Genomic DNA, 14,440 nt, shown 5'->3' with positions numbered 1-14,440 from the left:
TTTTAAACCATTTATCATCATGCTTAGATTATGTGGCGCGTCTATTATACAAGTCCCTGGGATGATGCTTTACTATAGAAACAATAACGTATTAGAACGAGCACATTAACACTAACCTATGATTTGCATTATAGTCAGTACTACAGTCAGACCAGAGATTCCGGAAAATAAATCAGTATAAAGAATTCAACAGCGCTGTGGTATTATATACAAATACAGTAGCTTTGTCTTTTATTAGCTGGTGTAAATGCATCATGAATGCGCACTCCATAACAAGACAACTGCAACTCGTCAGAAGCTAATCAGATCACTTTCTGTGAGTCACGTCGTCAGACTATGGAGTCCTCCATTCTATCTTGTGTGCAGTGTTTTGCTAAATTATTAGGTTTGAGATCTCTCCCTGTAATACGAGTTATGCATGGCTCATGGCACTGCTGTAACTCAAACCCAAATACCACCCGTCAGAAACGATATAATACAGGAAAAAACGTCAAAAAGTTACTCTAACGCCTCATTTCAGGCCTATATACACAAATCAGTGACAAATTCATGGCAAAAGCATTGACTGCTTGCGAGTTGTGCGGAAGTTAAATCATGTGAATGATGACAGTTTTATAGCTGAAGAACCTCATTCGTACCCATGTGCAGGTTGTCCTCGGCTGGGTCGTCCAGGACCTGAAAAAGAAATGGTATGTGGATCAGAAACTCTCAGAAGCCCTGCTGTGCTCCAGTGGTGATCATATCCATGTCACAGAGACACTCGGTACGACCTAGAACTCCACAAACTAGATTATACGTACAGTACAAGTAAGACACGCGTGAATAAAAGACCAACACGGTCATGCACAAAGTATGTGATTTATTAATTTATTTTTTTATACAAATAACGCATACAGAAAGGTGAGTAAAATGTGCTGTAGAAAAAGTGAAATGTACAAAATTAAATTAAACAAAACGAACTATTACTAACTAGTAATGGACAAGGAGACGTCGTTTTCCTGTCTTTTTAGCCCTCACTGATCCCCCATTCACTTTTATTCTCTAAAGTTAAATTACATGTAATTGGGTATTCAAACTCTTTCCCTCTTCTACAGTTTTCCATTCCACATTCAAGACTCAGTTTATTGCGCTGAAGATTTCCTAGTTCAATAATGAACTGATTTCTACACACTGCCATTCATTCATTCTCTTAAAACCAAAGGGATGTGCAAAGATGCATCTTTATCAACTTCTTATTTGAATATAGGTGGCTCAGCGGTTAAGGCTCTGGGTTAATGATCAGGAGGTCAGGGGATTAAGTCCTGGCACCACCAAGCTGCTCCAGTGGTGCTGTATCATGGTTGAGCCTCTGCTCTGACCCCAGCATCCTAACAAGCTGGGATGTGTGACAAAAGAATTTCCCTGTGCTGTAATGTATATGTGACAAATAAATGCTTCTTCTTCTCTTATTTGTTATCGGTGCGTTTCGTTCAGCACTTCACCCTCGGGCACTGACGACCGCCTCTTTGGACAATCACTGCTTCCTGAAATGCTTTTTTTTTAAAGCTCTGACTTACCTCCACCAGTTTGACTATGTTCAGGTGATCTAGCTTCTTTAGGATGGCGATTTCTTGGTAAACCCTCTCAAGGGGCCCAAGCACTTTCAGCTGTTCCCCCACAGCTGCTTTAGGGCCTCGAGGAGGAGGGCGACCTGCACACACAGCATGGTTAAACAAACTTAGTTTAACATCGATTTCTGCCATAGAACGAGTGAGCTGTTTTTTTCTGATTATTATATATTAAAATTGACATGTATACTGTGTGCATATAATTTAGTCATTTCCAGCTCACCGAACAGCCAACAATCTGGTTCTAACACATAGCAAATATGGCTACTGCGTTACACAATATAATCGCATAAATTAGCCAGCGTGCTAGTAATCCTAGCTAATGGCTAATTTAATCGTATAATAATTAGCTAAGGTTGGTTGTCTTGTTAGCGAACCTGGCCAGATAGCACAAATGCATCTACAAAGAGCAGTGTTTCCTACACGAAAAGAAAAACTATTCAGTATTAAATGCCGCACGTTGCTTCGATCTTTACTTGTTTAACTTCGCTAAATTTAACATGCTAATTAAGTACAAATTTGAATGAACTTAGAACAGCTCTGTTGTAAGTCTACAGTATAATATTCATTTTAATTCAATACTGTGGGAAAATTAACCGCATCTTCTTAAGTACTATATACTAGTGGGTTCAGGCCAAAGACAAAGTTTAATTAGGAAAACATACGTGGAAATCCACACTGCTTCATCAGCTTCTTCTTAGATACCACTTTCATTGCCTGGAGAAAGAAAGAGAGAGAGAGAAAGAGAGAAGCAGACTGATAAACATTCAGGTAGGAAACAAAAACATAGTATGCGTCATTGGTTTTCAAATGGTCTCTGTCTCCTGCTTTTCTTCCTTTTCTTACATCTGGCATAGGATAAGCCGACCAATCACCATCATTTATAGAGGTAGCTGTCTGTGACTTTCAAGTAGATGACATAATCAGGCCAACTTCCTTGAATCTCCATATTAATCAAACAAAAGAGCCTTTGTATGCTGTGGTCAGACCAATCCCCCTCATCCAAATCTAGCCTTAATGGAGCACTCCAGGTTCACAGTGGCTCTGACTAAGTGATTGAAAGTGATTATGGAAATCCATGAGCAAATATGAGAATTCACCCATGAATAATTGAGCATGATTTCTGAAGAGCAATAAACAGTGGAAGGGTGGTTTACCTACCAGCAGGAAGGAGCTTAGGGGCAAAAATGTACCAGCAAAAAGAGCAATAAGCAGGGGGAAAACCCCCCCACAACCATTACATATAAGTCAGATAACCATTTTAGTTGTGAAGTCATAATTGTGTACGACCCCCTTGTGCCTCCAAAACAGTTCTGACCTGTTGAGGACTCCACAAGACCTCTGAAGATGTGCTGTGGTGTCTGGCACCAAGACGTTAGCAGCAGATATTTTAGGTCCTGTAAGTTGTGAGGTGGGCCACCATGATCCATAAATCCCACAGATGCTCGATCAGATCGACATCTGGGTAATCTGGAGGCCAAGTCAACACCTTGAACTTTTTGCGATATTCCTCAAACCATTCCTGCACAATTTTTGCAGCGTGGCAGGGCACATTATCCTGCTGAAAGAGGCCACCGCCATTAGGGAATAGCTCATTTAGCACCCTGTCCATCATGATCATTTGAGCAGGAGCGGAGAAAACATGTACAAAAATTATTTATTTATTATTCAATGTAAATAATACTTGAGTTATACTTTACTCAATCATTATTTACATTGAATACCTTACAAGAGAGGGGAAAAAAACCCAGACTTCAAACTAGCCGCACTTTCGCTTTTGTAATTATTATTATTATTAAGACATCCAATTAAATTTACAGTTAGCTTTAAGTATGGTAAATTTGCTAGCTATTTTTTGTTGTTGTTGTAAATGCTGCCTTAGGATTCATTTTATTAAACATTAGATAAACAGCAAGCTAAATCCTAGGTTTGTCTAAGCTAGCAGCATAAAGAAATCGTAAATAATAAATCATGTCCGCAAACTGTCGTCTATGGTCGGTTAAAATATTTACTTTTTGACTTCTACTTTTCACTCGAGTAGATTTTTGCACAGTATCCACACTTTTACTTCAAATACAGTTTCTCTGTACTTTTTTCCACCACTGGTTTTCCATTCAAGTCCCAAGACTAGCGGACAACTCCCACTAAGTCCTTAAACCAAGGCTCTCGCCCGCAACTGCTTGGCTGTACTCTTCGATTGGTCACTTTGAATAAACACATCTGCGATCTGACAAATATTTAACAGAACACCAGTACAATCAAGAGCATACATCCTCGTACAGTATATGGCATTTGCACAACACCAGTTCCATCCATTTCAACAATGTCTAATTAGCATCTCATTCAAATGAAATAGGCTGATTAAAAAGATAACTGCACCTGTGTCTATTCTCCTGTGGTAAAAAGAAAGAACCGTGCACTGTGTGAACAGGAAGCACCACGGCTCAAACAACGACGGACGCTTTGGAACACATCTCTGTTCATTACGGACCAATTTGTGGCACCTGTGCGAGACATTAGGGTTCTGTAATGAATAAATGGCAGCACATTTCAAACACATGCACCGAGTCTTTGAATTATTTTTCGCAAATGTAGGGGGAAATAATATTATGAAAACGTCCGATCTGTCTCCTTTGTTTGTTGATTTCTCATTATGCAGTGTGTGAATTATTATTTGAACAAAACAGCTTCGCGTCACACGGCAATTTATGGCATCTGTTCCTAAAGGACAGGTTGGAGTGGCATTGGAATAGATGTGAGATTGCTTTTGTCAGAAAGAGCTAGTCTACCAACTCTAAACATAATGTAGAAAACTGGTTAATGCCTGGTTATTTCCAATGTTGTTTTTAATGAACTAATCTGTGTATTTTGTTCTCCAACATGTCAAATACATGAGGCAATGCCACGGAATTGGTGGAGCTAGTGCAGATTTCATTTAGTGAAAACACACATCTACAGGTTTACATTTACGGCATTTGGCAGACACTCTTATCCAGAGCGACTTTTATTTTATACATTTATCTCACTTATACAGCTGAGCAGTTGAGGTCCTTGCTCAATAGTGGCAGCTTGGTGGTGCTTGGGTTTGGGCGCATGACCTTCCGATTACTAAAGTTGGTCGGTGATGGCATTTGATTCATCTGAGCTGGTATAGAACACAGAGCTGACTGTGAATTACTATGATAGGACTGTAACGGCAACTCACCGTAGCCCAGGATTTTTCCTCCCCTGACTAAATAATCATGAAGCTATGCACTGTAGCTTTAGGTATTTAAACAGCATTATGAAATAACAAATCAGGAGAGGCACACACAGGACCTTTACTCTACCTGCCTTTACTTAGAGGAGTCATTACTCCAATTTCATAACCTTGATTTAGTCACATGGACAAATGCAACTAAGTTGTGCACACAGCTTAGTACTTGAATAATAATAATAATAATAATAATAATAATAATAATAATAATAATAATAAACTAAATCTTATCATGGCTTCCATGTAGAGAGCGGGTGGAATTCATATGGCTAAATTAAGACAAATTTACATTGATTGCAAATTAATTCACAATATATTCAGAAGTAGGAGGATTCAAGGCATTTTCCCTCAATAGAGTCACAATTTACTTAAAAGTGTTGATTTAAAGCTGGGGGTCTACTGAAAGAAAAAAAAGAAAAAAAAAACTTTCCAAGAGGCATAAATTACATTAATTTTTTTTTTTTTTTTTAAATATGTTGCCAGAGTTTTCATGCTAACGCTTATATTACATATTGTTATTCAATCAAACTTCGGTGAAATTACAATCCTTTCTATTTCTGCTCGGCCTGTGGAAGGGTTTGTGCTATCATGACAGTTAAATAACCGGTTCCTCTTTTCCTTAGCTGTGTGTTCTGACTGTGTGCATTCTGCAGAGGAGAATACCCTACAAACTTTCATAAGCTGTCAAGTCATTACCAGTGTATTATACCCACGGAGGAAAAAATAGCGCCTAGTAATTACTACCTCCAAAGCTCTATACTTTCAAAAGACAGGCAGTGCAATGCGGGAATCTGCTTAGCAATGGTGTAAGACACTGAATGAATAGGTTGCTAAATTTAGGTTAGCAGAGTCAGCTGTGGTGTTTTGAGGGTCCCTGGGAAAATCTGGTGGGTTCCTTCACTCGCCCTGTGTTCCAGTGCTCCTAGTTGCTACACTTATTGCTGCTACACTACACAATAGTTTACATTCCATTGTGCAATCGCTTTCCTGCGCAATACTGTTCTCTTGTCCTGTGTATTTATTGTCCTGTACAATGTCACCTATGTGCATTTGCACGTTATCAGTCTTGCGTTCTGTTATGTGTTGCATCATGGTCCTGGAGAAACCACATTTCATTCCAACGTATACAAGCTATATACAGTAGATGAATGACAATTAAAAACCCACCTGACTTACACTGACTGAAGTTAGGTTAAGTACGGTTTGTTATGACTCCTAGTAGAGCTAAGGGATTCGGTATTAATGTACAGTGAATACATAACATCAGAATGGTAACATTTTAGTCACTGGGCTACATAAAACCCTTCGTGACAAATGACATAAACCATAACATTTATAAAGGTCTATTTCAATAAGCGACAGCAGGCGAAGCCTGCTTCCATGAATTTTCAAGGTTGAGAAAGAATCCTCTTGACATTAACATTAAGGTTAAGACAAAATCATGTTAGAAAGTCATAATGTGACATATAGACTAGTGACAAATTAAAGGGAAAACAAACCAAAATAGAGTGTTTTAATAAGGTGTTGTGCCAACACAAACCATCACAACGACTGCACTGTGCCTTAGAATGGAATCTACAAGTCTCTGAGGGATGAACAACATTTTTCCAAAAGATATTCCCTCAGTTGGTGCCTTGATGGTGGTGGTGAACACTGATACTGTACATGTGCCCAAAATCTCATAGGTGTTCAAATGAGTCAAGATCTGGTGGCTGTGAAGGCCACGACACATCATTTCAATACTCAGTGAGCCATAATCATAGCACAAGGGCTCATAAGTCAAAAAATAAAAATAAATGTCTTTTCCATAAGCGCATCATGATTTGCTAATACATACTGTAGTAACTGACATTTCATGATGGTGATATTGTTTACTGCGGAAATTCCACAGACAATTCTTTTATTAAAAATGATTTATACCACACTGCTGTTGAATTCTCGATTCTGATTGGCTGACAGATGATCTGAGGCGTGCGATTATTTTTCAGTAAATGCACAGCTGAAGTAGTTCCAGTCAGGTCTTGACCACATTACAGTTCCATATCACTTCGCCAAGTGAACTGAAATAACGGAAAGGTTAAGCTACCGTCCACCACAGCGCACAGATCTAACAACAAACAAAATGACCGAAAACTGCGATTTTCCAGAAATATATAAAGAAATATTGATGACTGGTGTTGAATTATTAGAAAAATAATGCGCACCCGAGGTGGTAATGCGGCCACGAGGCGAAGCGGAGGCTTGAGCCATTGATATGCAGTTATTAGAGAGAGAGAGAGAGAGAGAGAGAGAGAGAGAGAGCAAGAAAAAAGAGAGCATGAGAGAGCACATGTGAAAAGCCTGTGAACCAGTATCAATATTTATTTATTTATTCGTTGCATTTTCTGCAGTAATACAAAACGAAAAACCCTGTGAACAAGTCGGCTTTTCGAATATTTATTTATTTGTTCTATTTTTATATTATCAGCATGAAACAACAAAAAGCATGATCATGATTGATCTCTCTCTCTCTCTCTCTCTCCCTCTCCCCAATAACTGCATATGAATAGCTCGAGTCTCTGTTACTAGCTCTAAAAGGACGTTTTGGAATTAGCAAGAGAGGCTTGAGATGGGGTGCGTAATAAATTAGCTCCACACAGAGAGCGTTTTAAGGGCAAAAACCTGACAAACATCTTGAAATAAAACATCTGAACAATGTCTTGAGGTGTGGTAACTGTCTTATACGCGGAATAACTGACTCCGCTTATACCGCTGCTTCGCATCGTGGCCGCATTACCACCTCGGGGTGTGCATCATTTTCTAATACTTCCACGGCCCGTCGTCCGTTATCCCTCACAGTACGTAACCACAGGCCTAAGCCTAGTGATCTTTTATTAAAATGACATTATCGTTTATGCCAGTGTACCCTACTCGTACTATCTTACAAGTGGCCACTTGCATGGGCAACAAGGACGTGATTTCGAACGCCTGGTCGAGATTTCAACTCCATCCATCCGATCTTGGATTCTTCATCGCGACCTCACAGCCAGATTTTACACTACACTCATGTTCACACACATGAAATAACTACGTGTCAGGGGACATCTCATCCTCCCGGATGCTGTCCTAAGATCACCATATTGATTGGTCTTGTTTGTCCTCCACCCACACTTTAAATTTATAAAGCCAAACGTTCACAGACTACACTGTGGACAAGTGTGCTCACTATGGTAATTCAGGGTTTCAGAAGAAAATTACATAATGTATACCACCTAGGAGAATTTGTACGTCCGTGTCACCCAACCTCCACCTCTTGCAAACCATTTTCTCAATAACACAGGCTCTTTTCTAGGCTCACTCGCTCAAATCTAGCTTAATTATCTGTTCTGTCCCAGTTCAGATCGGTCACGTTTTACAGGTTATTTCCTGCCTGTGCAGGTGAGAAGAGTGAAGCCTAAGCCCATTTCAGACCGAGTGCAATCTCTAGTCTCAGCACAGCCATGTGCACATGCACGCGCACACACCATTATACCACTTACAGAATCACTCTTGACAACAGAAGCCGAGTGCAGTTAATGGACACTCAAGTGTCTGCACGAACAGTAGAACCTCTACCACTCCCCGTCACGTTCAGCACACTTGCGCTCGAAACCCAACCTTTAGCCAAACAGTGAAGATAAAGTGCCAGAAGATAAAGATACCTATAAGATCTTTTGTGATCAGAGAGTCGTTATAATTAAATCGGTTAGATCACTGACTTTTTTGTCATTTCATCAAGTTCAAGGAGGAGTATAAACAGGATATAGGAGTGGAAATTCCTCTGAAGAACTCACATAATACTTTTCGTCATCCTCATTGTAGGCCAGTTTGACCACACCATAAGAACCCTGGAGAGAAAGCAAGAACACAGGAGTCAGAGGAAACACCTCAGGGAAATTCACAAAGTCTCACAGGTGCACCTAGTTACCAATTTAGATCAATGATTTGGTCTAAAAACTATTCATAAAGAACTAGGAAACGTCCCTTGGAATTTGGTCCAAAATGCAGTTTTATATTTTAAACCAAGACGGATTTGGGAGAGTTAATCCATGAGAGCGTGTGATGTCAAGAAATAAACGCCACAGCTTTGGAGTAATCATGCCTGAGAATTAATTTTTTTTGTTTGTGGGGGTTACTGAAGATTAAAATTGTTTTAAGATTGAGATACTGAAATCCCAGTTTATAACTGTAAGAAATGTGACCATATAAGATTCTCTTTGGATCATGTCATGTTCATCATTTATACAAGGGACAGATGCACTGAAATTGAAATCAATACATAAAACGCAATACTCACCTTCCCAATTTCACTCTTCAGTTTGTACTGGTTAAGCTGGATGCAGTCCTGAGAGAGAGCGAGAGAAAGAAAGAAAGAGAGTGAGTGAGAGATTTAATTAAGAAAACATCTCAGCGATCATGTAATTAAGCAGTTAGCAAAATGCTGCAGCCATAATCCAGAAATACAGACTAACATGATCTTGAAATCCGCAGGCAACTTATGGAAGCTACAGTAATTATCGTAGCTTATGATTGTAATCATTATCTGAATATTCGCATTTGCAACACCGATACATCTCAGAAGCCTGCACTATGCAAAGGAGTCCTCTATAAACATCCTGACCAACATCAGATGTTCAACATGAGAGTTTCTATGGGGGTTATAAAGAATCAGGCAAGTCATTGTTTAACAACAGATTGGATTTTAGCTCGCATGAGGCATATTCCAATCACAATGTGTCAGAATACAGTCGCATCATTAATGCGCAGCCCTATGAAACACCACAGATATGCTTTCGTCAGAAAGAGAAAGACTGAGAGATGAAACAAAGCAGGCCTTTAAATGCTCAATCCGGCACATTATTTGATTTTAAGCACTTCTAATGTTTTTGAGAGCCTTTGCTCAATGTTCCATGCCTCAGTGGTTTTAAGTCAGGATTTATCTAATACTATGAAAAATCAGATAAACACACATCCTCTCACACACACACACACCCCCCTATCATCTTTATTCTATAGGGACTTAAATATGCGTAGTGGGTAGATAGCATCAATGCATTATGACAATTCATACACATTATAGATAATATATAATATATACATATAATGTATTATATTATATGATCTACATAACTATCTTACGCACATTAAAAAGAGCTCTTCAGTAGTTTTCAAATGATACCAGTCCCATGCCGCTGCGATCTACAGTGCCAAAGAGAGAGGTCGCAGAACACGGTTATTTTAGCCGACTTTGGAGCTCTAATTGGACACCTCAGGCGCCGTTAAGGTGCTCATTATGTTTCAATTGATCATTTTAACTAGGTCAAACCCTTTTTTTATTCAGTCAATTATTTTTTGAGAGATGTTTACATTTATTTTGAACATATGATGAACCTGTAGTACATTTTGTTTACAATATTAAACCTAGCTATTTTGTTAGCTTTATACAGACAAAAATGCACACTGTTTTGCACCGTTTATCATTCAGAAATCGTAACATTTCTTCATTCAAATTTTGTTCAAAAATATTCTGACAATCGAATTAAACGGAACAGCGAAGTCAGTATGGTGAATCGAATCGAATCGTGACCTGTGTATATCATTACGCCCCAAGTACTGAAGTATTTCATACCCAAATTACTCCAGACTTAAGCGCAATTCACAGATTAAGTGAGAGTTATGCACACAGGCACACATTTGCATAAAACAGAGACATGTCTCAAGTACGTGTGATTCTGGCCTTGAACTTAAACACACTTCCCTTGCAGCTTGAACAAGGAGCAGTAGAAGCAGTGAACAAGAAGTCCTATGCCACTGTCTGCCAGTTTGACGTAAACACAATACGTCACCCTGAAATTTATGTTTTTGGCTACAAAGCCAATATTAAATACATAAATATATCACTATTAAATAATTAATAGTCTCTTCCTTTTAAATACCATGAAACATAGAGAACATTGGAGGAGCCAATAGAGGAGTGTGTATGGAGGAGTGGTGTAGCTGATGAGTGCTTGGTCAGATTATCCTTCAAAATGTAGAACAGCGGAGCGCATCAAATTAGCAAAAGCATTATTTTATTAATTCGACAACTCCGAATAGTGAATTAATGCAGGATAAAATTGCCTATATCCCATGCACACATTATAATTTCATCAGCTAGATTTAGTATCTCATGGCTTCATTATGTTGTTCACACAATTAACTGTTGTTGCAATAGAAAAAAAAGCAAACTAATAGGAAAAGCTGGATCAAGTGCTATTTTATAAGCTGCTGAATAATACGGGGTGGAAGCCATATTGTTTAAACTAAAGCAAAGTCCAGTGATTAATGTGATAATTACAACTAGGACTATTCATGCAGCGATATATTCGTATTATTTCATCATCATTCATATTAGTCTTTTTAATTTTCTCCATTTTTAACTGTCTCTTGATTTTACGTTACATAGTATTTGACAGCCAATTAAAAAACTGCATTTTCTTCTTCAGTCTGCATTTTCTATCCCTGACATTTGGGGTTTAAAGGCAAGAGCTTGTGTTTAAAGGTTACGTAACCGGTCTCTGAATTAGAGAATCATGTCAATCTTCACACTTAACTTTGTGTTTACGTCATGATGCAGTTCTCTACAAAGTGGATTGCTCTGACTTTATAAATACAAATGATTCTGAAACATAAAGGATTATGATTAAACTGTCTCTAAATCCTGGTAATTTTCTTTGAGACACAACAGAGAGACAATTTTCACCTTCAGTGGTTTATGCAAACGCTCGGTGTGAATTGAACACTAATGCTAATGCTGATGCTAATGCTCGCCCTCTCTGCGGCGGTATGATGTTACAGACTAATTAATACTCAAATGTATTCAAAGATTACATCTTCTAAAATCATTTCCAATTAAAAGCCATTTGAAAGGAATCCGAGAGTCCTGGCCTGTGAAAATAACTAAAGGCTAACGATAGCTAAAAGAATACTATGCATAATGTTTATTCATAGACGAGCTGTTTAGGCTACTGCATAATTTGATCCATATATTTATACATGAAGTCTCTGGTTTTGATTTCACCATCACAACCACATGGTCTGAAATGTTAATCTGATTCTTACTTAAATGACTATTTGAACCAGAGTCATTACTTTTTTAAGTATGTTTCTAAGGTAAGGTTTTGTGCTACTCTATCCATTGCCTGCTTCAGTAATTAAAACACAATTATGCTTCAATGTCTTGAATTTTTTTGAGTGTAGAGGGAAAAAAAAATAAGATTAAAAAAAAAATGGCAGGAAAAAGAGTGAGACTGTATGACCAAGAGAGCAGGAACGAGACCGAATCCTCCAGAGATGCTCAGCAGACACTACACTACCAAACACTCAAACCCACACACACAAAGCAAAACGCATCAAGGATGTATTTATCTCGTGGATGATGAGCTAATGTTGCAGACACATAATCTTGCAGAAAATTCAGTAGAGCAGAGTAAAGGTACTTTATATTCACTGCTTTCACCGCTGGAGAACCAGACGGCCAGACAGAGCCAGAACAACACTAGCACATGCTCAGTGAGACAAGCACTGCAGTAAAGCCTCATATACACACACACACACACACACACACAGTGTAATAAAACACTGGCACAGTCTATCAGCCAACCCTGTCAGAAGTAAACCTGCCCATCCATCTATTGACTATTTCTTATTCAAGACATGAAAGTGCTGAGCTAGTCTCTCACTCACACACACACACACACACACACACACACACACCATCCTGTCTTCTCATCTATTTCTCATTACAGCCAAATATAGAAGGGAATAGTTAAACACACACACACACACACACACACACACACACACACACACACACACACACACACACACACACACACACACACAGGTGGTGATACAGCAGAAATACAAACATGAAGCCATTTTCATGTTGCATGATGAACAGCATGATATTTAACTAGCTAGCAAGGAAAAAAAATGTAAACATGGATCTTTATTTTTTTTTATACACAGAAATATAATGGGGAAATTTTTTTATACAAAAACGTTACATCTAATCAGTTTCTTGATACTGCATATAACAGTGGAGTCGGTAAGTGTTTTAATAATGAATATATAATATAATTAATATGAATTCATTCATAGTATTGTCGCACTTGTCGTTCACAGTATTATCCCTTTAAAGTCCACGGAAAGTTCATTTTAGCATGGAGGACACTGGAGGAGATCATGTTCATCGGAGATATTTCATAATGAGCTGTAAACGTAGCAGATGAGCACTTGGTCAGCTTATCCTTCAAACAGTGATATGATCATATTGTCTGGCTCTGACATACACTCACAAAGAAGCATCGAACTGAACATTGAATGAACATATCTATCTCTCTCTCTCTCTCTCACACACACCCTGTGAGTTTACTGAGATTACAGAGAAAAGAGAAAACAGACTGAGAGCACGTACATCTGAGACTCATTCCGTAAATGTTTAATAAGTGTTTCCTAACAAAAAGCTTAACCACATGACTGATTAAATGAATTCATTTGTTAAACAACATGTTTTTAAACCTGATTATTATTAGTCTTAGATTATGTTAAGAATCTGCCATAGTCCACCAAGTCCCTGTATATGAGCTGTTACTATAGAAACTATAAGGTACTGGAACAAGCGCCTTAATATTAACCAGTTGTTCATGTTACATGAATCTGAGAACTACCTGTGCTGTTATATGGAAACAATGCACACCTTCTGCTCGATCAAGATTGTAATTATAGTAGATACATCAAGGAATTTATTCCAAGTCGTACTTTATTTATGCTAATATGTATAATATTTGTAGTAATGCAATACCATGAACTGTATCATATTACGTTGTAAATATTGCAGTTATGGATGTGCGAGACTAGTCGATTAACCGGTAAAGCTGCTACTAGTCGACATTGAAAACAATAGAAGATTTTGTTGTTCAAATTACTGTCATTTTAATGTTACATTTTAAAACTTTAAAAAAAAAAATAATACACTGAAATAAAACATTTGAAAAATTAATACATTATTTTTTAAAGTGAATTAAATCTTTTTATTTTACCTCAGATCTCACATGCGTGAAATGACCACTCGAAAGATGAGCAAGGAGTGGGGGTTTTATGTAAGCTATGTCATGTCAAACTGGAATGTAATAATTCCACTGGAGCTGTGAGTAATCAATTTCAGCACAGGCACGTAGGTGTTGGCATTGGAAAGACTAGCCGAAGCAAGCAAATGCCCATCGCGTCATTCACTTCAACTCGAGGCCGTTGTGATACTGTCCGCTCTGAAAAAAATAACTGGGATTATCTTGGAGATAACAGGAAGAGACATGCTACCACTCAGTTTCATTGCCATAAGGCTTCCAAAAATTCATGGACTTCGTCGAGTCTGAATACACAATAACAAGGTGGAAAATGATCACATCAGTGTTGGAGCTGGCGTATCAGAACATGCTCGGGAATATGAAAGAGACCATGGAAAAGAGAGTATGCAGCAATAACACTGGATTGTTGGGCATTAATTATGGGATTTGAC

General features: G+C 38.3%; 1 protein-coding gene across 3 annotated transcripts in view; it reads right to left on the bottom strand.

Annotated features, from left to right (window-relative positions):
* camkk1a (calcium/calmodulin-dependent protein kinase kinase 1, alpha a) overlaps positions 1-14,440 on the bottom strand; it is a 109,371-nt gene that overhangs the window by 36,153 nt on the left and 58,778 nt on the right. For all 3 annotated transcript variants that reach the window (XM_017460305.3, XM_017460304.3, XM_017460306.3), the window contains exons 3-7: positions 9,179-9,226; positions 8,676-8,729; positions 2,273-2,324; positions 1,557-1,690; positions 639-675 (exon numbers count right to left, since the gene is read on the bottom strand). In XM_017460305.3, coding sequence (XP_017315794.1) covers positions 639-675; positions 1,557-1,690; positions 2,273-2,324; positions 8,676-8,729; positions 9,179-9,226 — 325 coding nt within the window. The remainder of the gene's footprint in view (positions 1-638; positions 676-1,556; positions 1,691-2,272; positions 2,325-8,675; positions 8,730-9,178; positions 9,227-14,440) is intronic.

The sequence above is a fragment of the Ictalurus punctatus genome, chromosome 28 (assembly GCF_001660625.3).
Source record: "Ictalurus punctatus breed USDA103 chromosome 28, Coco_2.0, whole genome shotgun sequence".
Classification (NCBI taxonomy): domain Eukaryota; kingdom Metazoa; phylum Chordata; class Actinopteri; order Siluriformes; family Ictaluridae; genus Ictalurus; species Ictalurus punctatus.
This window is presented reverse-complemented; position numbering and strand designations above follow the sequence as displayed.